The sequence below is a fragment of the Diadema antillarum genome, unplaced genomic scaffold (genome assembly GCF_040938485.1).
Source record: "Diadema antillarum isolate AM-2024a unplaced genomic scaffold, OU_Dant_1.0 scf00000219, whole genome shotgun sequence".
NCBI lineage: Eukaryota > Metazoa > Echinodermata > Echinoidea > Diadematoida > Diadematidae > Diadema > Diadema antillarum.
This window is the reverse complement of record NW_027271108.1, coordinates 122,501-150,462: the sequence shown is the minus strand read 5'-3', so window position 1 is coordinate 150,462 and position 27,962 is coordinate 122,501. Positions and strand designations below refer to the sequence as shown.

At 39.0% G+C, this 27,962-nt stretch overlaps 2 protein-coding genes across 2 annotated transcripts in view; one reads left to right on the top strand and one right to left on the bottom strand.

Moving 5' to 3' along the window:
* Nucleotides 1–4: 4 nt before the first annotated feature.
* Nucleotides 5–11,331, bottom strand: LOC139724524 (uncharacterized). Its single transcript, XM_071635656.1, has 8 exons — nt 10,973–11,331; nt 9,194–9,342; nt 5,839–6,228; nt 4,324–4,488; nt 3,609–3,830; nt 1,730–2,257; nt 1,214–1,324; nt 5–502 (listed from the first exon to the last, which is right to left on the bottom strand). The coding sequence occupies exons 2-8, from the start codon at nt 9,333–9,335 to the stop codon at nt 393–395; spliced, it is 1,668 nt and encodes a 555-aa protein (XP_071491757.1). The 5' UTR covers nt 9,336–9,342; nt 10,973–11,331; the 3' UTR covers nt 5–392.
* Nucleotides 11,332–13,299: 1,968 nt separating this feature from the next.
* The window catches only part of LOC139724528 (uncharacterized), a 33,768-nt gene continuing 19,105 nt past the window's right edge, over nt 13,300–27,962 (top strand). Inside the window, exons 1-8 of the mRNA XM_071635662.1 lie at nt 13,300–14,473; nt 20,252–20,288; nt 20,616–20,726; nt 22,722–22,862; nt 24,707–24,814; nt 25,476–25,625; nt 26,362–26,469; nt 27,131–27,277. Coding sequence (XP_071491763.1) covers nt 14,378–14,473; nt 20,252–20,288; nt 20,616–20,726; nt 22,722–22,862; nt 24,707–24,814; nt 25,476–25,625; nt 26,362–26,469; nt 27,131–27,277 — 898 coding nt within the window. The 5' untranslated portion in view covers nt 13,300–14,377. The remainder of the gene's footprint in view (nt 14,474–20,251; nt 20,289–20,615; nt 20,727–22,721; nt 22,863–24,706; nt 24,815–25,475; nt 25,626–26,361; nt 26,470–27,130; nt 27,278–27,962) is intronic.

Sequence of the window (27,962 nt, the reverse complement as noted above, 5' to 3'; positions counted from 1 at the left end):
CATTAAAGAAGAAAAAAGCTCCTGTTTTTCCCCCATTTTTCTTTATCCTTGTAAATTTCTCTTTCTAATTCAGTGCATATAAAGTGCAATTAACAAGTTGCATCTAATATCTCCATTATCAGATATACAGTGAAGTTCATAGATGACATTGTATTATAATGATGAGAAGATTTCTGAAGCAAAATTCCCCATCCCCTGAGAAAGGCCCATCTCATCCTTACAGCATTGCGACAATATATTGCTTCACATCCTTGATAATTATTTTGTTTTTCGCACTACACGTATTGAATTTACTTGATAAGGTTTAATGTAATTACAAATCATGCCGCTCTCATAAGCACAAAAAGAATGGAAAGAATGGACACATTCATGGCGCTATAGGGAAAATTAAATCAGCACATTCGACAACTTTTGGCGCAGTTTAACCTCATGTAGACTGGTTTCCTGGCACAGAATCCTCGCTCGCTGAGATCAGGGCACAGTCTGTGGTAGTCTTGGCAACCTGATTATTAAAAAAGAAAAGAATAGAAAACACCAAAAATGGTCGCAAAGAGATTTAAACAATATATTTGCGTTAATCATAAGTTACTGGCAACTGATGATGACGTGGTTCACAATATACAAGCTTGCTTTTTAGTGGACCTCTCAATTCATTTTTTTCCTCAACTGAAACATAACTTTGTATTTTGCCAGTATACATGCTTTTATGTTTATCTGTACCATTTATCCTTTGCAAAGTTGAATGCATATGCGTATGATAATTATAATTCCTGATTTATCTTGTGTTATGTTTTATGGGGAAAAAAAGAAGAATGAAAATGAATGAATGAATGAATGAATGAATGATATGCATCAGTTTACTAACCCATTCAATACCACTGGGTGGTTGTTGGTTTTTTTTTTTCGTTCTTTCTATTCTTATTTTGCAGTGAGGACTATAAGTCATATTTATAAGTCATATTGTCTGTTTAATCAATCAGTACCTGAAGTAATGCTGGGCAAACCTTGAGCTATGTTTCCGGTGGTTATTATGAGCAATCTTTTTTTTTTTTTTGACACAGATAGGCCTATCGGCCTACATGGATTAATGTAAACGTATTGTTATAGTATACTGGTTTGTTGATAACGAATTCATGGCATGATTGTCAAAGGTGCAGCACAGAGGAGGTGAGACAGGTCCGGCGGGGGAATAAATAATGGAGACATGTTTCACCTGCACAGGCACGACACGTCTTGAGGCATAAACTTCGTTTGACCGGGTTAATTGTGCACTCGTCTGGTGCGACAAACTCCGGACACGCGTCCCTCAGAGTATCAGCGCACTCTGCAAGTACATTAAATGATATGAGGAAAAACGAACGCTGTGAAATAATTGTGGATATCAAAATAATGTGGCGAAACTTAATTCTAATAAAGTTCGATAGTTTCCTGCATGGTTATAATTTCTTTCTTTTTTTATGGGCCATGAATTTTGTCTCTGTATGTCGGTACTTTTTTCTAAAGATGTTAATTACTTTAAAGGTGTTTTTAATAAAGTTAATTAGTTGAGAAAGAAAGCAAAATTGAATGAAACTCGAAGGGCAATTGAGGGCGAACGACGCTCAGGCGATTGATGAAAACAAAAGTATTATCCCTTCATAGTTGTGAACGAATTCGTTGCGAGATTTGGAAATGATAAACAAAATGCGACTAAGTTTTAAGTTGGCATAATGTAAGGAAAAGTTTAGACCTGTAATGATGTCGGTAGTGGGACCATTGCTTGTTACACGCGTCGACATCGAAACGCCACTGCCTTCATCAGATATCGTGGTTATTGACAGGGAGGCGAGGTTGGAGCTCATAGTTTCGACAAACATCGACGTCGAACTTTCTTGCGTGTTCGGCGCCGGCGATGAGAGTAGAGTCGTGACTTCTTCCTGTGCTATCGTCGTAACTGTTGCAGGCGTCGTAGTTGTTGCTGCCGAGAGTACTGTCGTGTGCGAGGTCGTCTGCTGAGTAGATGACATCGACGTTTCAGTGGTGTGTGACTTCGTGGTCGCCGAAGAGGTCGTCTGCTGAGTAGATGACATCATCGTTGGCGTTGTTATATGCTCCGACGTCATCGCTACTGTTGTCGACGTTTCAGTGGTGTGTGACTTCGTGGTCGCCGAAGAGGTCGTCGATGACGTTGACGACATTGGTGCCGGTGTTGACGCAAGGACAGGAGTGGTCGAAGAGGCATCGCAATCCGATCGCAGTGAAGTTGAGTTGATCAGTCCTGTGGCGTGGATATCGCATGATTATAATAGCACTTGAAGAGCAGCAAAAGTGATTACTCATTAGAATGTGCCATTGATTTTGAAATTATGAGGGCAGAATTCCTTCTCGTCTAGAAATCTATCATGTCTATAGTGATGCACAATCGCAATACCGAACATAAAACGATATAGCCTTTTGTCGACGGCCCTGGTGCTCTGTTAAGTCGGCACAGTCGATATTCAATTCTGTCTTTATATCCATCATCATCAAACAAACAAACAAACAACAACAAAACAACAACAACAACAAAGGCCAGCGCTCAAAGTGCAAAGTATACAAGCAAACTAATATAATACAGGCAGTCGATATGGAAAAATATGAATTCTCGAGAGCTCAGAGAGCCAGATAAATCGAAGCGCTTGTGCAAGGCGCTCTGTGAACTCTAGAGGTGGTACGGCCGTCGACAAGATTATACTGTTTACAGGGGGCAAAACATTTCCCTCCTGCTCATTGTGAACTTAAGTTTGTAAATTAATATTGGAAGTTTGGTACAATTTAAATTTTGCGAAGATGACATTTTGCCACATTATTCTTGTCCATTTCTAAAGATGTAGAATTTGTTTTAAGGATTAAAAAAAACACACGCCTGAATGTTCCAAGACATGATGCGAGTGGACTGCAGTGAGATACCTATGATTATGCCGAACAATTCTAGTGCGAGCAAGTGCCCCTGCATTCTTGCTGATGTATGGCATTACGACTGCGAAAACATTCTTGCACAGTGACACAAAGAGGGATCAATATTCGATTTAGTTTCTTGATACAGCTTCATCAACTCTTCCTCAAAAACTTTCAAGCTTTAGAACTCTGAGTGTTATACGAATACTGTCTTTGCTACTTGGTTGTGATCCTTAACAGGGAAACGGTGTAAAATCACTTTTTGACTGCCAGTATAATCATCATTACCATATGTCATCAATCAGAATTCATTACTCCGATGATTCGTTGATCCGAAAATGAAGCAAGATTCGTTATTTTGAACTTTCGTTATTCTGAAAACGAAATAATGTTCATAATTCCGAACGGTTGTTGGTACCCAACTTAATTATATTCTTGGATCAACAGACCTCGAAAAAACGAACATTATTTCATTTTTGGAGTATATGAACCTTCGGAATGACACCACAGATCGATGTTTGGCTTTGCGAACCCTTCTTCATTTTCGAACTAATGAACGTGTAGGTACAAGGACTTTCTGTGTTTCGGAATAACAAACCTTATTTTATGCTCACTAACGATTCTTCATAATAACGAACTTACCCCGTGTCATCTACCTTTAGCGGTTCCCATGGTTGGGGAATACACCTTACCTTGGTCACTGCATCGGTCCACCAGAATGTTCGCACACGGAAAGATGCCTAGCAAGATGTCGTAGAGGGCGGCATCATAGTCCCTGAGCGCTGCTCGCGTGCTGATGTTGTTGTGGACATTGTCGCGAAACTCTCGGTGTGTGTTGACGTTGAAGAAGGACTGAGCCCCTTCGGCCAAGTATTCTCGATAGTTGGTTCGTGCATACGTATTAGCCCAAAGATCTACAAAATAACAACAACAAACAAACGGGAGACAGATGAAGCAACAGCCATTAGATAAGACAAATCAGATGCATACTCCTTCATTTTAAGCAGTCATAACCATTTTTCCTGACTATAATAATACAGCCGAGTCTAGGCCCCTTGGCTGTCTACAGTAGTCCTGGCCCGCTTGCTTTACAGGAAAATAGATATTTTGTAATTTCTTTTCATTCCTAAGAAAAGAACAATATAAGCCGGTGATGGTCAACTTTCCGAAAAGATAATGATAGAATATGAACACCCTGATAAAGTTGCCACAAAATACCGATTTCACATGTTATGTTTGTGGATTGTTTTTCTTGAAGAGAACGCTTCGTTCATGTTTTGAAAATGAACCGAAATGAATTATGAAACGTTATTATGTAATGAAGGTAACGGCGTGAAATAGAATGGAATGAAATGAAATAAAACGAAATGAAATAAAAAAGACAGATGGATATTGTTGAAATCTTGCCTTTTTCCCCCGTCGATGTCGAATAAGTCTGCTTGAGCATCTCCGAGAACGAGCTGTCCAGCGTGTCGAGGCCGACGAGGTGAATGGTGTGGACGATCTCGTGCACCATGATGTCCTCCTCCCGCCATCGGTCGATGTTGTTGAGACATAGCAGGTTTTCCTCAGCTGGCGACGAAAGAAGATATTTCGACATGGCTTATGAGAATGTTACCACGCAGACATCTCACTCTCCTCTGATATAAAGCTTAAAGGGATGTTATAGTTTTGGTTGAGGTGGGAATTCAGGTTTTAACTCCTAGAAACTTCTTATAATAAAATATCAAAGACAACTCTGAGAGGAATGTAAAGTTTATTCGACGAAAATCGGTTTTCAAATGGCTGAGATATCCAGAAACAAAGAGGTTTTAAAAGGTGGGTCTCACCTTTTATTAGGACCACTTTGTTTTGCTTTGTGTTTTGATATCTCAGCCATTTCAAAACAGATTTTCGTCAAATAAACTTTGACTTCCTCTTAAAATTGTATTCTCTTTGATTTTTATAAAGTGTTTTCTAAGTATCTTACAAAGATTTGAAAGCTGAATCCTCACCTCAGTCAATACCATCCCTTTAAACACTTACTGGATAGACTGTTATAGTCATTTAGTGTAATTAGCTGCCCCGGAACATAATTTGAAGAGTTTCATCACGAAACGGGAAAAACACCATCTATCATCAGTTATACGGTTGAATAAAACCTTTTCCAGTAATACCTCACTTCTGACATTATGAGAAATATTCTCAAAGTTGTGATTAAGAATGTCCCATTGTTCTCATTATTTTCTTTGATTATTTTTTTTTTTGCAGGTTTAATCGCAAATATCTCAAATTAACGCAAATGGAGTTTATTCGTTTTGAGTCAATCTCTTTGTTTATAATAAAAAATCTCAAAATACATTTAAAAAAGTAATATGGTGTACATCTTTGTTAAGGAGTCAGAACTAGTGGCATATTATGATCAAACATACAAACAGACATTATTTTCTTCACAGGGAACTAGATTATTTAAACAGACCAATAACTAACAGGGGCCTACTTAATCTTGATTGTGATATGACAACGTGCCTGCAGTGCTTAAGAAACATAGAGCTGTATGAACAAGATTGACCCATGGATTCCAACAATTAACATTACTAGTACTTAGCAACTCCACTTGCAATTTCATGGATAAGTTGAGTCAAATTCACCTATCTGTTCATTAATGATAAAGAAAGAGATGTTCATGTACAGAGTAAATGAGCGAGTGAGTGCAGGCGAGGAGTTCCGAGGCGGCATTCCCGGCATTATCCTAGCTTCTTTGTAATTTGTTCGTGCCTCTCTGTTTTTCGAAATTGTGCTGAATGTCAAAATATCAATGTTCTTACACTCTATCTAATTGTAAAGAAACAGTGAACAATCTTTTGTTTTCACTTCGTTGTTCTTATCGGGATCAGCCTGAAGATGGGGTGAATCATGTTCTCATTGCAACGCAGTTTTTACCCGCTAATGTCACGGGATTGGCCAGCGATCCTCCCAATCCGCGCGCTCTCTGGTTCCAGCTGTCGTCAAGGTAACTGAACTCCGGGATTTCATTGGTCAATTCGTTGATGCCGAGAACTGAAACTCGCGCCCCTCCCTGATAAAGCGCGTTTCGGATGTCTTCTCGATCGGCCATGAGAAACCGAGTGACGTAGCACGCCCTCTTGAGTGCAGCGTCGGACACTTGGTCCGACGACACGACAGGGATCCCATATGCATGTGTGTACTTTGAATAGAAGAGGTCCAAGCCGTGCTCTTGACGAATTTCGTCCGTGATCATCGAAACACTGTCGCAGATCGAGTAGGCCAATGCTTTGCTAGTCGTATCTCGTCGGCGACGAATATGAAGTTCTGCCAATGACATTGACAATTGTGATGATGATGATGATGATGATAACTCATTCATTTTCATTTTCAACAAAGAATATGAGACCAATTATGCAACAGCAAAAAAAAATCTTATTATATATTCTACGTGTATCGAAATATGATATTAACATTCGTAATCATGTAATGGTTACGAAAAACCATTATGATAATGATGTTAACAATAGCGATACTACTTCAACCAATAATAATAATAATATTTAAAGAATGCTGGGGACGATAATAATAATGATAATGATAACAATATAACAACAATGAAAATATCAACAGCAACGAAAATGAAAGCAATGATGGTCATGATATCAAAACACCGCTTATAATTTCAAACACACTGGCACTCCACGTAGTTAATCACTGCTAAGAAAAAAAGAATAAAAAATAAAAGAGACAGATAAAGCATGCATCTACTTTACATAGCAAAGTAACGACTTTAAAGACACAGCTTGAAAGATTTGATAAGTGAAATGCTTCGAAGTTGCTTAGGGAAAAAGGTGGAAAGCGTCTTATTCTACACCATTCATGTTTTGACTCAGGTCTGTCTTCATCTAAACTGTAAAAAGGACCCCAGTAGATAATACTAAAGGTTGAATAGACTTGTACACTGGGGCTTGCATACACATTGTCATAATTATCGTGGTCTATGGTATGAACTTTGACCCCTCTCAGACAGTCAGATGGAAACACTGAACATTTCCAAACAGACAGGGACAAAGAAAAGGCAAAAAGTACACTTCTTTTTGGATGTCATGCCGATCGCTCATTCCACGCAACGTTGACCTTAACCCTATTATAGGCGAATTTGTTTCATTATAATGGAGCCCTATTTCTCATTGTCCCACTGTCTCAAATCAAATGAAAAACAATCTATTTGCCGCCCACCCACCCACACCCCCTCCCCCTACACACAAGCGCTTTTCTTTTCTTAGGTTGGAGATTAATGTCATTACTGGAGCAACTGCCGAGGGAGAGAAGTCGGATCACTGTAAAATACTCGTGATTCGACTTAAACGAAACTATAAAATTGCCACACATAGAACATTTTAACCACTGACAGTTATTCGTTCTGCGCCCCCTTCGGATGGCTGGAATCATATGATTACATACAAAATATAATTATGCTTACAGGAGAGATTTATCGGCCCGTTATTGTTTGCTGACAGTATTTCCCAATCTCTATTATCTTCTGTCGATGCGGCACTCTTTTTCGTCATTTTAGTGGACAAAATGCTAGAAACAATGAAATCAGTACAAATAGGAAACGGAAGTTTGCAGGATTTGTCGTGATTGATGAGGCATGCGTTTTAAGGAAATCTTCGCTTTCATTTTCTGATTAATTGCCTGCAGACAAGAGCTGTCCTTGACTTTACAGGCAACCAACAGATGTGTCAAATTTGACAAGATGGGAAGAAAAGAGATTCGACTAATGACCGCAAATTACTATGTTCAATCACCGTGGGTGCACAATAAGGCCTACACGCCTTACAGACCATTAAACCTGATTTTTTTTTTTGCGTAATATTATTCCGTTTGAATCATAATTATGTGCATACTAAAGAAAGACGTAAACAATGAAGTATATGACATACCGACAATACATATAAGGACATAATACTGACTAAAGAGAAGGTGTACGTCAGTTGTGACTAATAGCTGATCTTTCGAATGCACGTCACGACATCGACACCCACGAGTCATACAGTCTACGAGTAATACAGCCCATGAGTCACAGCACGAGTTACACAGCCCACGAGTCATACAGCGAATGAGTCATAGAGAGCACGAGTTACACAGCCCATGAGTTCGACACAAAGCAAACAAGGCCCACGAGATCGACACATTAAGCCCCGTGTTGTAATGACGAACATGTGGACTGTTTTACCTGTAGTATCGAACTCGTGCACTGGACTGTATGACTGGTTGGCTGTATGGTGACTCATGGGCTGTTTGACTAATGGATCTTTTATCAACATCAAACTCGTGGGCTGTATGACTCGTAGGTATCGATCTCGTGGGTTGATCCCGATCTTTCTAGGAATCCAGAGAAAGAATGAAAGAGACAAAAAGAGTTAGAAGAAGGAGGACATAATCTTAAACTACATCCTACGCTATACGAAAAGAGGTAAACGCATAATCAATACATGTATTGTGAAGCTTTATGTTAAACGGCCTAGAATGATCGCTTGTTCCAGATGCTATCTCTATCAATCATTTACAACTGAAAGTCTCAGTGGCGGATCCAGAGGGGGGTGCAACCGGCGCACGCCCCCCCCCCCTTTATTTTTCGCTAAAGACAAAAGAAATAAAAAGAAAAGAATGAGATGAAACCCGGAAGTGGCAGCAGAAATCTTAGTTGCGCCCCCTCTTTACAGAATTCCTGGATCCGCCCCTGAGTCTGACTATGAGACAGGTAATTAAAGACGTGAGTGACAACAACAATGAGAACGATGTTACGAAAAGAAAAGGAAGCTGAAGAAGAGGTGGAAACAATCAGAAACATTTTTTTTCAGTGGTTTGTTTGTTTTTGTTTTAAGAACGAAAATCCATCTTGTGAGACGCAATGTAGAAATTTCGATGAAAGTTAATCCTCAGAGTTTATCATAAATAAATCTTGACTCAGACATGTGAATAGAAAATTTTAGATGCTTAAGGAGTTGAAATGAAATAAACTGAATGCACGACTGAGCGATGTGAGAAAGATTTGTCTTGTGATAATGTACTAAAGAAACAAAAGAAAAAATGTGAAACTGTGACGCATATATCTTGCAAGTACCAATCGGTTTAAGATGAGAACAAAGTATAAAGCACTGCCAGTTTTGTAAAATGTGATTCGACACAGAAAGTGAATGGACACCGTGCCAGGTGACAGTTATAGCATAATATAGTTATGAAATATCATTGAGCTTTGATGCACTCCCTTATGAATTTGCACCTTTTGTGTAATAATGTCTAAAGTCGGTGACGTCACCCTCATCCAATATGATGACTCTTGGAGGATCCGGTGGGATGACAGCCTCGATGATGGCTAACACTCCAAGTAGGAGCAGGACGGAGATGGAAGAAATGAGGTCCATTGTGTTTCTGAAAGAGAAAGAGAGGGGATATAATATACATATATATATATATATATATATATATATATATACATACTTATATATAATATATATATATATATTCATTCATTTTGTTGTTGTTTTTGGTATTGTATGTTTTCTCAGTTATATAGGACAAAAAATTTGGAATCAACTTATACTATTCCATTACGTCAACTGTTATCAACAGTAATATTCAAATCAAAACTGAAAACGTTCTTGTTCCTCTCACATAAAGGATCACATAACTACAATCTATAATATTCAGGAAAATTGTGTTCCTTGTCAGGCATGTGCTTGCTTGTTAGTTTGTTTGTTTTTGATTTTCTTCCCTGTTCTCATGTTTTGTACATTTTGCTTTTCCTTGAAGCGCCATGAGTACCGAAAAGTGGACCTATGCCCTGTACAAATAGCCACTATTGAACATTCTTTTGCAACAGTAACACGAATCGTATTTATTTATTTTGCATTTGTCTTGCTCTGAGTCACCATTTTTTCCCCTGTACCGCATTTACGGGATATAATATAGCAACACTATAATTTCAAATTTTACGCAAAGGTATATTCATGATGATCTATTAAAATCAAATTGAAACATGTATCATATCATATCGCACAACGCTTTATATCTCCAAACATTCAAAAAGATTTATACTTTATTCCTTAATGACACCGGTGATACAGTAAAGGCTTCGCAATCAACTTTGTTTTCCCATTTCGTGATTTAATTTACAGAGTATATATACAGACACAACCCAATAAACGGCTATACGCCTATAATTTTGTGACTCTGAGTAATATATTGTCATGTTTTTTGTATGGTGGTCAATAACTGTGTCTTGGTATGTGAATTTAACGGAAGTAAATGAAAACAAAACTTCACATCGTGGCACCTCACCATATCATAACGTTTGATGTCATATCATATCACATAATATGATTTCATGCACATTAAGTAATATCACATGCGGAATCGTATAATAATCATGACATGATATCGTACATTTTTTTTATTATCACAATTAGGCCTATGTATATTACACCATAATATCACATCATTTCATATCATATGATGATGTCAAAAATGATTTACCATCACAAAGGTTCAGTAGCTACGTATCCGATCGTATATAATATGAAATAGTTCATGTGGGGAGTCCAATCCATTTCAAGAATAAGGCAAAGCGGAGTATACCATATACAACTGTATAGGTGTCCTATCTTTGTCCACAGCTATCTTTATACATGTATAAATGATCTGTATTTCTATGTGCTCCAAAACTCCAGTCACTGATACAATTTTATATACAGACGTTATGTCCACTATCGCAGTGGCGGATCCAGAGGGGGCGCACCGGGCGCGCGCCCCTCTTTATATTTTGTTAAATCAAAAGAAATAAAAAGAAAAAAATAGGGACCACATGCGTCCCCTTTAATTTTGTAAAGGCCCCTCCCATTTACGGAATTCCTGGATCCGCCTCTGCATTATGCATTAAGGAATCCTTCTGAATAAGAAAATTAGGCAATATTGTAAGTGTACGTCATAATAGTATAGTGGCATTGAGGACAAACTTGAAATTAGACTTCAGACTGTCGGTAGGATTTCGTCATAAACTTACCTCACAGTGTATTCAGCTGTGGATTTGTCCTCCTCTCCTCAAATGAAAGTGGAGACAAACGCTATAGCTCTATAACTCGTGGCCCACGATCACGTCAAATTATTGCGCTCGCATGATCGTATCGCCTTGACCTCCAAAAAACGAAATGTTATTCACGAAATTAACCTCGAAGTCAATGTTTACGAGATCACAACATGGAACGAAACGAATGCACACATCATTTTGAGCCGCCAAACCAAAAACCGCTGGGACAAAACACGGAACACGTCTAGCGTGTATAATAGAAGTTTTTAATTTGAATGAACACTTATTATGTCAGACACAAAGGCCAAGGCTTGGCTAGGTCCAAAGTCGACCAATGCTTGAAGTTCGTGTTGCCAACCTGGCGAAATAATGAACGCCAGACAGGAAGAGAACAAAAGCTCATCTTGAAGAAATCGCTGTCATATATAACTGCGTCATATTTGTTTAGTATCCAGTCATTCGTTTTGAGGTCATACATACATCACGGTGGTCGCTCTTAATAAGAACTCTGTGTGGGTCATACAGCGTATCTGAAGCTGATTTCTTTCGGAAAATTGAATGTCGTTTGATTCAAATTGACAATCCAAAAGAATATGATCAAACACAACCACCATGTCTGAAATTATTAAGGTTGCTAATGATAATACAGTGTAGTATATCGCGAAACATCTGACAACCATAACAACCTTCTCGTCCCTGTCCGATCGTATCAAAACTTTTACTGTTTTAATTTCTACGGTTCTTATAATGGAAATCTAATTCATTTTGAAGTTGACTTTTTTTTTTTTTAAATTCACACTCCCTTCAGCATATGATAGATTGGCTCAGTTTTCTTACCCCTTCCGGTTCTCACGGAATTCGGATGGTGTTTGGAACTATCAAAACATACTGGACAAATTTCTATACTTACTATAATATAGTAATCAACGTTTCAAAGCCATAAAGTCATCGACCTACAACACTCCTAAATAGTATTTTGTTTTTGCCTCCAAAAAGTTAAACACCAAAGATCTTATATTGTTCGATAAGTCTAACGAGATTGGTCTTCACAAAAGAAAATAATTATAAAAAATACTAAATATGTATATTATTTGCCAAGGGTCCTCACTCTCGATATAATCCCATTTTATTTTTGAAATATTATATCCGTTTCGTAAGTTTACGGACTTTTAGAATCATATTGCGAATTGTTTTTTGTATCACTTTAAAGTAATTTATCGTCTATTTTCACTAAATATTTGTGAGTGTGTTCCTATGCGAAGTGGATTTAAATCTAGGCCTACTTTGTTCACTGTAGGATTCAATTCACATTCATAAAGCTTATTATTATTCATGTTTTTTATCTTTATAATTTTGTCAGGCCGTTGCTCGTGATACGGGGATGACTGCGGCCATGCGGAAAAGCCGAGGAGCTTCCAACGGGGTCATCGGCCCACGAGTTAGACATTCAATAAAGGTCCATGATCCATACAACCCACGCACGAGTCATGCAGCCCATATAAGTTCGACACTAGGCAAACAAGGCCAACGAGTTCAACACTAAGCAAAATTAAAGTCCCGCGAGTTCAACACTAGGTAAAAAAAAAGACCTAAGAGTGCGACATTACATCACGGGGCTTAATGTGTCGGTCTCGTGGGCCTTGTTTACTTTTAGTGTCGAACTCCATCGTGGGTCTTGCTTGCCTAGTATAGTGTCGAACTCGTGGGCCTTGTTTGCCTAGTGTCGAAATGATGGGCCTATTTGCCGAACTTATGGGCTGTATGACTCGTGGGCTGTGTGATCCGTGGGTGTCGAACTCATGACGTGCACCCCTTCAAATTCTCAGAATGACCAAGAAGGTATATAGGGCCTACTATAGTGCCTCCTTGGAAAGACACAGTTCGGTCAATACACAGAAACAAAGTCAGAATACGCAACATCGACTAAAATAATGAAAAGAGGAAATATTGCGCGAAGACAGTTGCTTTCATCAGGGATCAAGTCACCACGAATCCCCTGCTTGCATCTCTCTGCGAAGAAATGCAGATACATTATCCTGCGTCTCTGGTATTATCATTTTTTTATTGTGGCATACATAAATATGTTTAAGCTGAGAGGGCCAACTGAGTGTCATATAGCGCAATGAGTCGGAGTGCGCCCCTGGCTTTCGCGTCGAGGTCGCTCGAGGATGCTATGGGGCACGCCACTCGTCCCCACAACCCAACACAGGTTTTGGTACACTTCGTGCGCCCCAAGGAGATCCAACGACTACACCTCCTTGACTTCTTCGTCACCCCAGCAAGAACCCGCGCCGCCGCTCGCTTCTCCCCGCTAGCACTTTGCGGAACTGGCTGCTCGCTCCATGGATCAACGGAGCTGCACGCAAAGGGAGAGAGAGGGAGCCAGCTAGGTAGAGAGGGAAAGACTTATGGTCTGGTGTTTGTTTTGATATAACCCCATAAGACAGGATTCGGGTTACTGAGGTCAAGTCCATGGGAGGTTGCCTTGAGAGAGAGGGAGAGTCTACCATAACTTCGCCACCTGTGCGACGCTCTGAGTCAACAGCTGTTATCGTTGCCCGCGTGACAGAGCAGAGAACCATTCAATCACCCACCGCACACCGTCTGCTCTTGGTCCTGCCGCGTTTAGCAACGTGTGAGTGAGCCTGTATCCGGTATTGACTTATGAACCATGCGTCTTTGTATTGTTTGCTTGGTTCTTTGCACGGAGGCCTATACGTCAGTCGTTGTAGACTAAGGAACTGTTGATGAGTGTGGTTGCTACCTTAGAGGCTGGAGATCGACCACAAATTCGACGATAAGACGTTATGACGATGATGACAACGATGAGTGCCTGCTCAGCATTGCATTTGTGAGGATGTATCTATCGGGTTCTTTTCAGATATTCTTTGTTTGTGTATCAGTATGCGCGTGTCCCGAAAAGTTTTGAGAAAGTGCTTTGCAAGTGTACTCTGAAAACGTTTCCGGACTTGATTAAACTTGCATCACGACGACATAATAACGTCGACAGCGATGCTCTTTCCTTAATGCGGATTTGTGGATACTTTGCGAAAACATTGTGATATAGTACATTCAATTTTCAGTCTGCACTGTGGAATATCGTCTCAGAGTTTGATGGTGAATACAAAGGGGGAATAACCGCAGAATTTTGATTACCTTTGATGCAAAGCAACCAATGTGTCTGGAAATAGGCCTATAATCATTGTGCTGCACTGGCTGATGATGGCGGAAATACAAAGAGAGTGCTCTGTCAGTAAAGAATAGAAAGTGGGCGTGAAATTATCGTCCTCTTTTATACTCTCTTTGCTGTCTTTGATTAGGCATTGCATTGTTTGACGGAAACTTTTGCAGTGGAGACATCGTGATCACTTGCATGACATTATGAAGCTCTGCATTGTTTACCGCTGGTTATTCGTGGTGCTGTGTGTTATCGCGACTGGGCCCGGGTCACTGGCGAGGAGGAAGCAGAAGACAAGGGTAAGAGGATGTCCGACCGAGCTGCTGAGGTAGCTTATCGGGTGAATGATACTCTGGTGATGGATACAGTGAACAATATATAGGCCTAGAATTCATCCTATAGAATTCATCCTTCTACTGTATGATATACTGTTACTCATCTGTCGTGGATATTGATGAGGATTGTACACGTTACCAGGTGCGGATCCAGGAATTCCGTAAAAAAAGGGGGGCGCACAAGCCCCTCCATGTATTCTTCTCATTTCTTTTGTTTTAACAAAAATAAAGGGGGATCCGCCACTATACGTTTCCCTCGCTCTTCCCCGAGTTTTCCCGTGACATGTAGGATTGATTGTTACAATACAAGTATCTGTGCAATAAAAATACCGACCAAGAATGTGGAGTATGACGAATGTTATACTGTATTGAACCGGGAAGGCAGATTTTCCTTCCAATCCAACCAGTGTCGTATAAACATCGCTTATTTCTTTTTTTAATGATTTCATCGTAACCCGAATCTGGATTAAAAATGACGAACGCAGAGATCGACCAGACGTCCTCTTTAAAGGACAAGTTCACCTTCATAGACATGTGGGTTTAGAGAATGCAGCAATATTAGTAGAACACATCAGTGAGAGTTTGAGGAAAATCGGGCAATCCGTTCAAAAGTTATGCATTTTTGAAGTTTCTGCTCGGTCACGGCTGGATGAAAAGACTATGTAAGCTTGTGATGTCACATGAGTACAACGATATAAAGAAAGAATAAAGAAAATTCAACATAATTCCATTTTTCTCGCATAATAAAAGAACACTTGACTTCTCTCTTTCAGAAGGCAGGGGGAATAATATTACCCTTAACATACGTCAGTAGCAAGTCGAAGAAATGTGCACTTTATTCAAAAAGTAAAGTTTTGCGAAATCTTCTTTTTATTTTCCTTATACAGTTGTACGCATGTGACATCGTACACTGTAGTAGTCTTCTCATCCAGCAGTGACTTCGCAAATACTTAAAATAGTCATAACTTTTGAATGGATTGTCCGATTTTCCTCAAACTTTCACTGATGTGTTCTACTAATATTGCTGCATTCTCTCAATCCTAATGTATATGAAGGTGGACTTGTCCTTTAAACATGTAACCGAAAGGTTGAAGAGGCCGATAACATTAAAACCAAAAGAAAAAGAACACTTTGTTTGGTTTCCTGAATATCAAGGATACGGAGGAGACACAGTACAATATTGACACCAAAAATGTTTCCTATGCTAGCATTCTGTTGTCCTTGAAAACGGAATAGACATATCTACTTATGCCAACTTTAGTATGTGGAATATCAATTATATCAGACTAATGGCCCGCCTGGAGATTATCATTGATAAAATTATACGCTGAGGTTTCATACAGGCATATATAGAAAAGCAGATGTGGTCCGTCCCATAATCACATGCCACACCATTCATGTCGTTTAGCGTACAGCAAATTGATACTATACTAAAATGTTTTTGTTGGAGTCTGCTTGTAGAGGACCTTTAAATGACAAGAAGAACTGAGCAGGCAGCAATTCCTTTCGAGGTTGTGAACTGCAATCTTCCTGTAACCAATACTTCCGCTATTCTTCCATATCACGACCTGGCCTATTAGTAGATTCGGCGTATTCAGAAGTACATGTATCAATGAAACACTATAGTAGGCCTACATACAAGGTGTATCCCATGAGTTAACATTATGCAAGTCGGCTATAAGATACAAGCTATCAGGATAGTTTGCTACTAAATGTTTACACAGTCGTTCTCAACTTAAAAAATTGATTCGGCTGTGTGCTGTAGAATGTGAGAAAGCATTTGCGCCTCTTAAAAGGGAAATTTTCCCAAATGTATATATGGAGCCAGCCATAGCCGAAATATGTGTTTGTGTTTAAATGAAACACCCAGTGAATGTTTGAGGAATACCGGAAAATTTTTCACCAGATATGTATCATTGATAATAATGACAATGCTAATTAGGTATTGTTTACCCAGAATAGCCCCTTCAGTGTAAGCGCTTTTCTTCCGGAGTGCCCTCCAAGCTAAGTATTGCCAGGTGTACCCATTTTTGGATACACCTGCATGGGTCTAGTTGGACATAGTGGGTAAGATATCTTGTCTAAGGACGTAGGCACTTGACGGGATTCGGACTCGGGACCTCCGACTGAATGTCAAGTGTCTAGGGCCACTTTACCACAGTGCTCACATGGTTTTGTTGTTCTTCACTTCAAGAACCAGAATAACTGGGTTCTAAATCAGTGACGCAACTTTCTCCGTCTTTCAGGATGCCTGACAACATAGGGCCTAATGCTCTTGATTATTTTCGCCTGTATCCTGACTGGAGTCATGACAAAAACAAAAGAAATTAATTTAAGTAAAATTATTCCAATTTCACTCACCTGTTAGCTGACCTAAGTGTTTATTGAATGATTGAATTATATGACTTTTTTACCGGTAAATCATTTAACTCAGATTGCTCTTGTTTGAAATCAAGGAAATAATATTTTCTATCGTGTTGATTTGTTCAATTTCGTTCTCGTTTTCATTATAATGTTTGAAGGCTGTGTGTCGATGCAGTCACGCCATCAAGAGTGATCATCCATAATTATATCGGAAGCAAATCACTTAAATTTAACATTTATTTGTTATTTCATTTACTTGCTATGTCTTTGTATCGATTTATTGGGGGGGGGGGGTGGGCTCTCACATCTCACACGTCAACCTCGTCCCCAGACGGAGAGTTGTCATCAGTCCGTCACCTTCGGGTCACACCGTAAAGTGCAATAGTGGCAAGTAGATCGGCGTGACAGTCGGCTGGCTGGTGCGTGAGAGGACAATCGAGGTTGCCTCACGCATGCAAAGCACGCGAACTCGACAAACTGCTGTGCTGGCGAAATGAGTACGCCTAGTCACCACCGCTGCTCGAGTCCAGCGCATAGCATTTACCTGCACCGTTTTCTCTCCCGCCCCCTTCTTTATCATCTTTCGTTTTCGAGATGTTGACAGAAGGTGTAGGCGGAAATCACCATTTCCACTCTTTCTGATCTCCCTGATACATCATTAGGTAGTGAATATATGCACGTAGGCCTACATATCTTGTATTATCAATTAGGCCGAACAACAGCATTTCTCCCTGGTTTTGTATTTCATCCGCTGTCTCTCTCTCTCTCTCATCTCCGCTTCATTTTATATGGTATGATGTCTTCTATTTTTGCCAAAAACTTATAGGTAGTCCTAACCTTTCATGATTACTGTGTGATTACTAGTATACCTTGGAGCTACCCATAAGAGGGTGGAACCCACCTTAGTGATTTATCGAAGGCACGTGTTGAACTTGATCCCAAATGTAGACAGGTAGCAATGTAAGCAGGGTGGTGGGACCTGGGGGGGGGGGGGGGGGGCGTTTCATGAAGCGTTTTGTCAGATATTTCGTCTGACAAAATGTTAAAAGCTACCGAAATCCTTGCATCTGATTGGTTGAGAGCAAATTTGTCCGACAAGTTGTCGGACAAAAATGCTTCATGAAATGCCCCCCTGATGTGCGAGAACTGAGACGTTTTCATTCTTTCCGATTTTGAGTTCCCTCGATTCAGATGACTGAATGTCCAAGCACTGATTGCCAGAAATCTATTGCGCACCTAGGTCAGGGAAAAAATGATGGTGGGTAAAACACTTTCGTATGTTATGATGACAATCGCGAGCATAATTATATAGAATCCATAATGTCGTTCGTCCTTCGAAGGGGTGAACTTTTCAGAGCAATATGTGATTTATGAAAATCGATCTTTCACAGCATGAGCAAATCCCGTCTGATCCCATTAAATCTTGTTAAGGGAAGATATGTACGTGAGGGGTTACCAAGAACATTTTTTGATCGTTGGGGGAACAGAATGGGAAATATGGAGTGACCAAGCATGGAGCTATATACGTACAGCTCTATGATCCAAGTTTTTACCCTAGAATTGCATGCAGATTGTGTATGAAATGAAGCAGAGTCAGATACGTTTCGAGTATGATAGTTCGAAAGGAAATGACATGAACGTCATACAGTGAACATCGTCCCGCCTTAGAACCCACAGTCGTCTTTTGACGGCTTATACCAGGGATTCGAACTCCACGAGTCAGCAGAAAACGGGAGACCCTTCGAACAGGAACAGAGAAAAAAAATCTTGTATGACTCACATTATTGGTTCACCGGAAGTATCGCAGGAAAAGCAACTGAACCATATAACAAAAAAGAAGAGAAAGAGAGAGAAACCCAGCATCGTATAATCATTTAGAGAGTCGTTTATTCAAATGTGATTAGAATCACTCGTGTTTTCCGTATCTCACCTGTCCTGTGGAATGTTAGAAACACTATGGATTTCTGTGGATACTATATTGTTCGCAGCGACCATGATTGTCAAATGCTATTATCAGTTCAGAAATGTTGCATTATGACGGTCAAATATCATTTCAGAAAGTGTGAAATTCCGTATATTTCCTCGAAAAAGTGATTTATTAACTATAAATATAATACACTGTACATAATCAAGACAGAAGAGGTAGTGAAGATATTATCGCCTCACGGATTTTCCAATCACTTGCTTTGTGCATTTATAGTCATTATTTTTCGGGGACTTTTTAAAGGAAAATTTACAGAGAAATTGAAAATTTTCGTTCTGTTTTTTTTTTTAATGAATTGTACCGATTCACAAAAGCTGCTCTTCTGACTTCAGAGGGAAGGGGTGTATAGGGCTTAATTATGTATGAAAAATGCATTTATGATATTCAAGGTAAAACCGATGGGAGTGGCATTGGATGATGACGTCATGATCTCATATAGGCCTACTATGCACTTGGTGGTAAGATTTCAGCATTCCAAAAATACATGTAAAGAGTTGATATTTTGTAATTTTCGTGGGGTTTGTCCCATATTAATGCGACTTTCGGCGAATGACTCTATTCCTCCGATTCAATATTCAATCTTAACATGGATTGGAGTTGCCCTTTAAACCCCTCGATTGAAGTAAAATTTCGTAAATGAGTAACTGCGGTTGTACCCATATTCTCGCCATATGTTGTTCCGATCACCCGTGACCCCATTACACACGCTATACCCTGCCGACATCCTTTACCGACTTACTGTATACATCAAGGTCTAAAATTTTCCTGTTCTCAATGTTGTTGTTGTTCGTTTTTCTTTCAGTGATATGAAAGTAGATATCATTTGGCATCTGTGGGTGCACGGGGGTGTCTCCTTTGTCAGCTCATCCTTTTGAAAATTGAATTAAACCTATATGTTATTATTGCCATATTCTTTTCTGTCAGCTATCCGCACTTAGTTTAAGCATTAGAATCTTGATCAACCGTCATGGTGATTTCCCTTTTTCCCTTCGCCAGGGAGAGTAATACATGTATATGAATATGTATATATGTATATATATATATGTATATATATATATATATATATATATATATATATATATATATATATTCAGATATATGCAATTCATAACAAATTCAGAGAGAGAGAGAGAGAGATAGAGAAAGAGATAATAGAAGAAATGAAAATTCACATTACTCGTGCATAGGAGAGACAATGCGGTAGGAGAGAATTTTAATTTGTGTCGCAAGGGTCGAAATTCATATCACACCAAGCCTACAGAGAACTTTGCACCTGACTGTGTTGACGTGACGTATCGTAGGTTGAAGAATACACAAATTGTATGATTATTTTGATGCTGCATAATTTGCTAACAGAAGTATCATTCCCGTTATTTTTGATCTCCTTTTCAAAGACTAGATCAAGCGCAGCCCGAAGTGAGGATCCATCATGTAAGTGAAGTTTTATTTGAAAATGATCGCATTTTAAATTGATTGTGATATATAATTATCAACTATGAAACATTTTGCTCCAGATGTTTTTGTTGTTAATGAAAAAAAAAGGAAAATAGTTGTGGAAGTAAATCGATATAAGGTGGGATAATAGGAGCATAGTGACTAAAGGACATAAAATAAAACAGTTACTAATGATGATGACGTTCAGTCGATTACGTCACAGGGTATATTTCAGATGTAAGTACTATAGATGTGACTTGATCTCTATATGACGGCATACATTTATGATGATTTTGCTCTGTGATCTCTTACAACTAATTCAAGCCTCCTGCCAGGTTACGTGCGGTGCGAACCAGCATCTTAATACGGCCACCTGCCGATGTGAATGTGACAAGGGGTATAGAATATCAACCAGGTATGCGGACAGGTGCGACGGTAAGTGCTTTACAAGATTTTTAAAAAATTGAAAAAAAAGGGTTATTGTAGACTTGATGGCTAGTTCATAATGGTGTGATACATAAACATCAACATTTTGGTAATGTGTACCTGATCGATATCACCAAAAACTTCAAGTACATTATCACTGACAAGTTACATCTTGAATAGTTAAGTATCAAGCTCACCGGTAAAAAATTCAACAACATCGGACATAAAAAAGGAAAGTAATGGATTTTGATGAGGTTACATAGCTTTTTAACGAACAGTTTGATTATGTTATATGTTAGAAAGAACCACATTATGCAAATTGGAGGTGATGATGTTATCACCTCACAAGTCTTCAATTAAATTGAAACAACAACAACACAAATCTCCACTGATTTTTTTCTTTGTCATTAAAACTAAGTGTATCCTTAAAACATGTCATTATTGTGCCCCTTGCACCAAGACAGCAATAATGACTTCAATGGGAAAATGACTTATGGGCTATAGTTGCTGAATTATGGACCAAAGGTATTCTTTAATGTTTTGTTTTGTTTTGTTTGTTTTTTTTACTTTGCATTGAGCGAATTCTGGGATGACGGCCTCTCTTAATTCGCGTATCTTTTTGCGACCAGTGCCACTCCTTTGTGCAAACGGGAAAACCTTGTTGATTTCATGTCCGATTTCATAAAACGTCTTCCATCCTGTTTGTATGGTAGCTTAGGATTTTTTTTTCATGCTTCACTTGTAATCATGCTAGTGACGTTGTTTGCTGTCATTTGGAGTGTATTTTACGAGCTTTGAAGAAGATGGCTTCGACATTCCCTTTTCATCTCGCTTGATTACGGAAACCTGATGTAAATGGGGTGAAGTTCTCTTACCCCCAGAGGAAATCTTCACTCATTAACCATGGAGAGTTTATCCAACAGGAAACGTATACAAGAGATACAATTAGAGATAGAATCACAATAGGGATTATTGAAGCTTCTGCCTGGTAGCCATTATGACGGATTCTTTCTAAAGGAATGATTATTCCGACCGACGCCATATATCGAACGTTATCAAGGTCACATAAAGTATGTTGAGCGCCTCTTAGAAAAAGCAGTGAGCTTCATTATTCTTACGGATAATTCAAGTTTCACTTCTTCCAGTGTGAATGAGTACCTTTCATTTTAGTATCGTATGTGTCAGCGTGAATTCGATATTTTGTTATTTTTCATGACGTCACGTACAAGTATTATTCTGACGAAAAATTGGTGGCATAATTGTGATAAACTTTATTGTTCTATTATACTCCATCCTCCCGTCTTTACAGTTTGTTTGTCTATAAAACTGAGTAAGTCCAACCATTATATGCGTGGGCTGTGGTCTACCAGTTCAGCTGAAACCAAGTAGGAAATGTATATGTCGTGATTACTCATTCTGAATGTCCCGCTGTTTTCCTACGTCTGCCTTTATCTTCCCAGCGGTGACGTTCTCTTGGAAATAATTAACATTGCCATGTAACCATCGCCGGTGGTGGCGTTTTTCCGAATGCGTTCTAGATTTACAGTAATTAAATTTTGATGTGAGTGTTTGCGGCGTATCTGGATAGAATCCAAAATGCTTTTAGCGAAATCTGCAAGTTTTTTTCCCCCTAAACCACAACAATAGAAAATGATTGGGATTTGTTCCCCATATAAGTAACTGTTATTATAATCATTTGTTTTCAACGTGTATATCAGGTGTGGTATCCACTGACACTTGGCAAATAAAGCTGTTGGTGCAGTTTATGTAGTAGAGATACAATCTTTTTTCAGGCCTTACCATTTTCGGCAAAACGTGGCCCTTTAGATAGAGTACTCATTAGAAAAATATGTGTTGAAAACAAGAAATAAACATAAGAAATACAGGACTCCCTTCGTATTCACCTAGGTCCCTGAACTAATTGAAAGCTCTACCACCGCTCTCAAGATTATAAATTTGACAAGTTTATATCATGAAGTCCTATACGTCACTTCCTTTCTGCAGACATCAATGAATGTCGTGAATATCCCACCCGCTGCAAAGGGACGTGTACCAACCAGCCTGGTACGTTCGAATGTCGGTGTCGCTATGGGTTTGTCCTTCACACCAACGGATGGGACTGCTACAAGGCACCGAAGATTCTACGTAAGGTGTCGTACGTTTAGAGGTTGTTTCGTATTGACTGATTTGCGCTTTAGGGTGTGCTTCATTTTTTGCAACCTGCTGTACATTATATTACATGAAGAAGTTCATCGCAAAACGAGCTAAATCCACACTTGTTAAGTTGAGATATTTGTGATTAAAGCTGCTAAAAAACAAAGAAAATTAAAGTAAATACAGGTTATTTTTAATCATAACTTCTAGCATATTCCTTGTTATGTCACTAGTGAAGTATAACTGGAAAGGTTAAATTTTGCTCTATCTGATGATGGACTTACTTTGAAATGTTTAAAAATGGCGATTAGCTCATTTTGCAATAAAACTCTTCATATCTAGCATGTAATTGGTTTTTCAAAGCATGCCATGAATGGTGATAATGAGAAGAAGCTTGTCAATTCTGAAAATACAAAGCTTTCGAAATTTAATCGTATTTTAAAACACGATTTGAAAAGCACATTGATTTCACGGGTCGTTGGTTTTTGGTATGATTTTCTGCCAAATATAGGAAAGGAGTTTCCAGCTCGCATTCATGCGGAGAGTTATGGTTATAGTCGAGTTGCGAGATGTAGGTCTCCAAGAGAAATCTCACTAATTCATCGTCCATTCGCTGTGATGGATGACACGTCCATGGTTAAGGGTATTATCCCTCTCTTGCCGTCATACACCCACAAAAGTTTATCTGAAAGAAAGAAATCAGTCACTATGTTGTGCATGATCATTAGATCTAAAAATTAGATACAAACAATACTATTTAGTATTAATAATACTAATTTTCTCATGTCTATAGGCGTAGGTATATTTTGTTTCCCACCAATTAATCGTCGTACGGAGAAGCTACAAGTTAAGTATAGGTTTTCCCATCCATATTCGCACTTTTGTCATTCAATTTCAAAGATTTATTATTCAATTTCGTCCCGGAAGCACGTGGAACGCAAATCCTAACTTCAATTTCGTCAATTGTCATTGTAATTCGTTTTTTCGTCAAACATTTTCGAAGACATAGCATTCAAAATCGTCAATTATCATTCAAATTCATCCCTCCCGCTGACGGATCGCAGAATGTGAAGAACAAATTCGTTTTTGTTCACACAATTTCAGGAATTTTTCATTCAAATTAGCCAGATGATGTCGTATGCAAGACGGTACGTCTGTTTGTATCAGTGTGTACTCGGATTGCTTGTGTGTGTGTCTGTATCTTTGGTTCTGTGTGTGTGTGGGGGGGGGGGGGGGGGGGAGGGGGACTCTTGTGTGTATGTTAACTCCTGAATGTAAAATGTGAACGGTTACAGAAAAAAAAATACATGAATGACTGGGAAATCACACCGGATAGAGATATGAGACGAATATGAATGAAAATTTAACGAAAATTATTAACAAAAGACGAAATCGATCCTGCAGTTTTGAGTGCTGCGAGTGAGACTGACGAATTTGAACTGTAAATGACGAAAATGTATGCCAAATGACTGAATTAAATGGACTTTATTTGAAAATGAACGACGAAAGACGAATTTGAAAGTAAGATTGGCCTATTCCCGACATCCCGCGACGAAACTGAAGTAAAAATTTGTGAAATTGAATGAAAAAAGTTTGAAAATGAATGGGAAAACCTATATTAAAGTTTAATGCCATCGGCTATTTCTGCTGGGTATATAAAATAGCTCGAAAGAATGCCCGATAACGAATGCAAGAATACACGTGTAATGACTACATTACGACAAGACGTTAAAAATTGTTTCTTGGAAAAGACCCACCAGCAAAATTTAATGTTCTCAGAGCACATCTGTATGTTGTCGAGTCAGGAGAATTATGTCCCTCTTCTGTGTTCACAGCATGCTTCGGATTGGTGTGCTATGGGGGCGCTAGACTCGATATCAACAGGTGCCGCTGCGACTGTGGGCGAGGGATGAGGTACAACTTTATCACGGAGGAATGCGAAGGTGAGAATAGTGACACGGGGTCATTGCCGATTGTGCTATCCCATATTACTCTTCTCAAAGCATGCACGGACGCACAGAGACGCAGACACCCCCAGATATAGCCAACTATGTCTCCCTCTGTCCATCTCTTTTAAACTTCTTAATTCTTTTGCTATCTATCTCTTTTATCTCTTTTTTTTCCTTTCGGTCTTTTACATACATACATACATGCATGTATACAATCTCTATATAATATTTTCAAACCATCTTCATGCGTTTGAAAAATACTAATACAACGAAATAACTTAAACCTCACATTGTATCGAGATGTAGTATTTTCAGAGTGAAGGAATACAGTGGAAGGAAGCAGAGAAACATATACGAAGGCGTAGAATTAAAATCAAGTGGTTGTGATTCGATTTTGTTTTCTACAGTGGTATATAATGACTGTTTGTTTTATGTAAGTGTGTGTGTACCTTACATTCTGACAATGGGGGTTTGTCATGGAGTGACGTCGCTCAATATTGCATTCACATCTCTCTTCATTCTGAAAGTAGAAAAAGAAAGTTGCTGAAAGTTGCTTATTTTATCCAATAGTATCATCACTCTCATCATTAAGTCTCCACTTTGGAAGTTCTGCCTATGCTTCCCTCTTAAACATTATTTTCTGCTTCTCTTGTAGATATTGACGAGTGCGAGGAGATGTCTCACAATTGCGAACATGGCTGCATCAACACCAACAGGGGATACATCTGTTATTGCGATGTCGGTTTTTCCATCAACGCTGATAACAGGACATGTCGCCCTCTTCCGGCCAAATCCAACTCACTCCGTAAGCCCACGTGACTGCGATCATTGTCTTTCGACCTGTGGCGTTTTCCGAGAGAACCCGAGGCATGGAATGCCTGAATAATCTAATGCAAAACTATTGAAGAAGTTGACAGTAAACAACATTTCAAACTATATCTACGAGTATGTGCCACATAATAGGCCTGCAAATTCGAAGTAACAGAAGAATTAGATATATGATTATTATCTTTGTTTCATATTACATGATTGTATAAATGTTTATCATCATAAGAAACGTGAAGTATGCTTCTTTGATACTAGACAGTCACTCGTCAACCAGCATGGCATTACAGCCTAACATTTTTGACTGCCATGTAATTTCGACATCACCCTTTGCGAAAGTGAAAGGCTTAACCACGACATGGTTGAGTTGACAATTATTGTATAGGCATAAATTTCCCATAGGCTCTAACAGTTGCGGATGTTGCAGTTCGATTTGACGTGCAAGCTGTCATCAAGATTATTCTTTCGTATGATGTTTCCATTGAGAAGAAGCAGAAGATTTATGTATACCGAGGAGAGTAGAGTAGGATTTTTTTTTAAGTTTGTATTTGCTTGATAAATCGTTTGGTTTAAAAAAAAAAGATATAGAGCGGCCTACGGAGACACCGATACAAAGAAGTATACATAATGTAATGATCGTGATGATATCAACAAATTAAAAGAGTTTCGGCCGTGTAATAGTTATTTACTGCTTGCACTATTTGTTTCGTTGTTAGCTTGCGGAGGAATCCGATGCAGTCATGGCACGGCGCTGGATGCCTACCACTGCGAGTGTGTCTGCGAGGAAGGATATTTTTACAAACATAGAACCAGCCAGTGCACAGGTAGACATGAAAATGTAGGCCCACTTACAGCAATTTAATGGTGCTCCACGCTGTCCCTCGCCCACTGATTAGTTTAACGATTTTATTCAGTCTGTATTATTCTACCTAGTAATCTCATTATTCTTGATCCATCTAACAAAATATAATGTACAAATGTATATCATTCTGTGGGAACCCACAAGCATTGAATTTGATAGGTTTTCACTCTTATCATTGTAGCTCTCTTTTGCATGATCATTTATCTTCCTATTTCTTGCAAGTAGCTTTCATCATTCTATGGATTGAACGTGTTGATCATCAAGTACATGAACGACTGAAGCAATAATTCTCCTTTCAGATATAATATTTGCCCTAATTGTGCGAAATACTTTTCATTTCAGAAATAACCATTCTCAAGAAATGAAACTTGAATCTGAAATTTTTTTTAAAAAGTCATCCAAACAATCAAAATTTATGTAAGCAATGTTTGGTTGATATCAACGGGCAAGATATGAGAGTTGATCATAACATTAAAAAAAGTCTACAAGCCGGCATTTGACATTCATTGCCATTTTGTTGTCATTTTTGTAGATTTGTCTATAGTATATTTCCCTTCTAATCATATGGACTCGCAAATGACCCAACAAATTCTCCCATATTATGAAACGGGACCATCACCCAGATGTCAACGAGTGTCGGGAATACGAAGACTGGTGCGACGGGACGTGTCGAAACGAGCCCATTGGCTCCTACACCTGCACCTGTCCCGCGGGAAAAGAGCTCGACAAGGACGGCTGGACCTGCAACACGATTGAGCCTCCCCCGAGTGGTAAGTAGCGCACAACCGTCGATGTGCCAATGGCGGCCTATCTTTCAGATGTTCAAGAAACATGCACAATACAGGGAGTGTGGCCCCCTGTGGTCGCTTTTGCGTATTAGTAATAGATCTTGTAATCTTGCGGTTTGTTTGTTTTTTTTTTCTGTTTTCTTTTCTAAGTAGTAACTTATTTGGCATCTATAGTAGCTCACCTCTTGAGTCAAAGGGTCAGGGCAAAGCGTCCTGTGTCGGATGTCGAATGTGCGTTGTGCATAAGTGATTTGTACCTTTCTTTTATTCATGCAAGTCATTTCATCATTACTCAAAGACAGAGGAAGCGTTAGATTTTGACCTTTGTACCAACTACATGCATCATATTCTGTCAGGAAGGTAGTGTGCATGTTGAGCAGTTCAAAAGGAGACAATGGACTATAGATGGAGATTAAAAAAGAATGAAAGGTCAGACGGTTCTAAAAAAAGAGAAGGTGAATATTTCCCTTCTTGAATAAAATTTAACAGGGAGAAGTCTGTGTCGTATCATATCGATGGGTGAATGATTAAAGTATTCATGGATGAGTCAGGTTATTCAATCTTGTGGTAGACAAAGCCGAAGATTTGGACATTTTGGGAACAATGAGAACTAGAAAGTACTGGTGATATTTTCTTCATTTTGCATAAAATACACTTTTAGCAAACT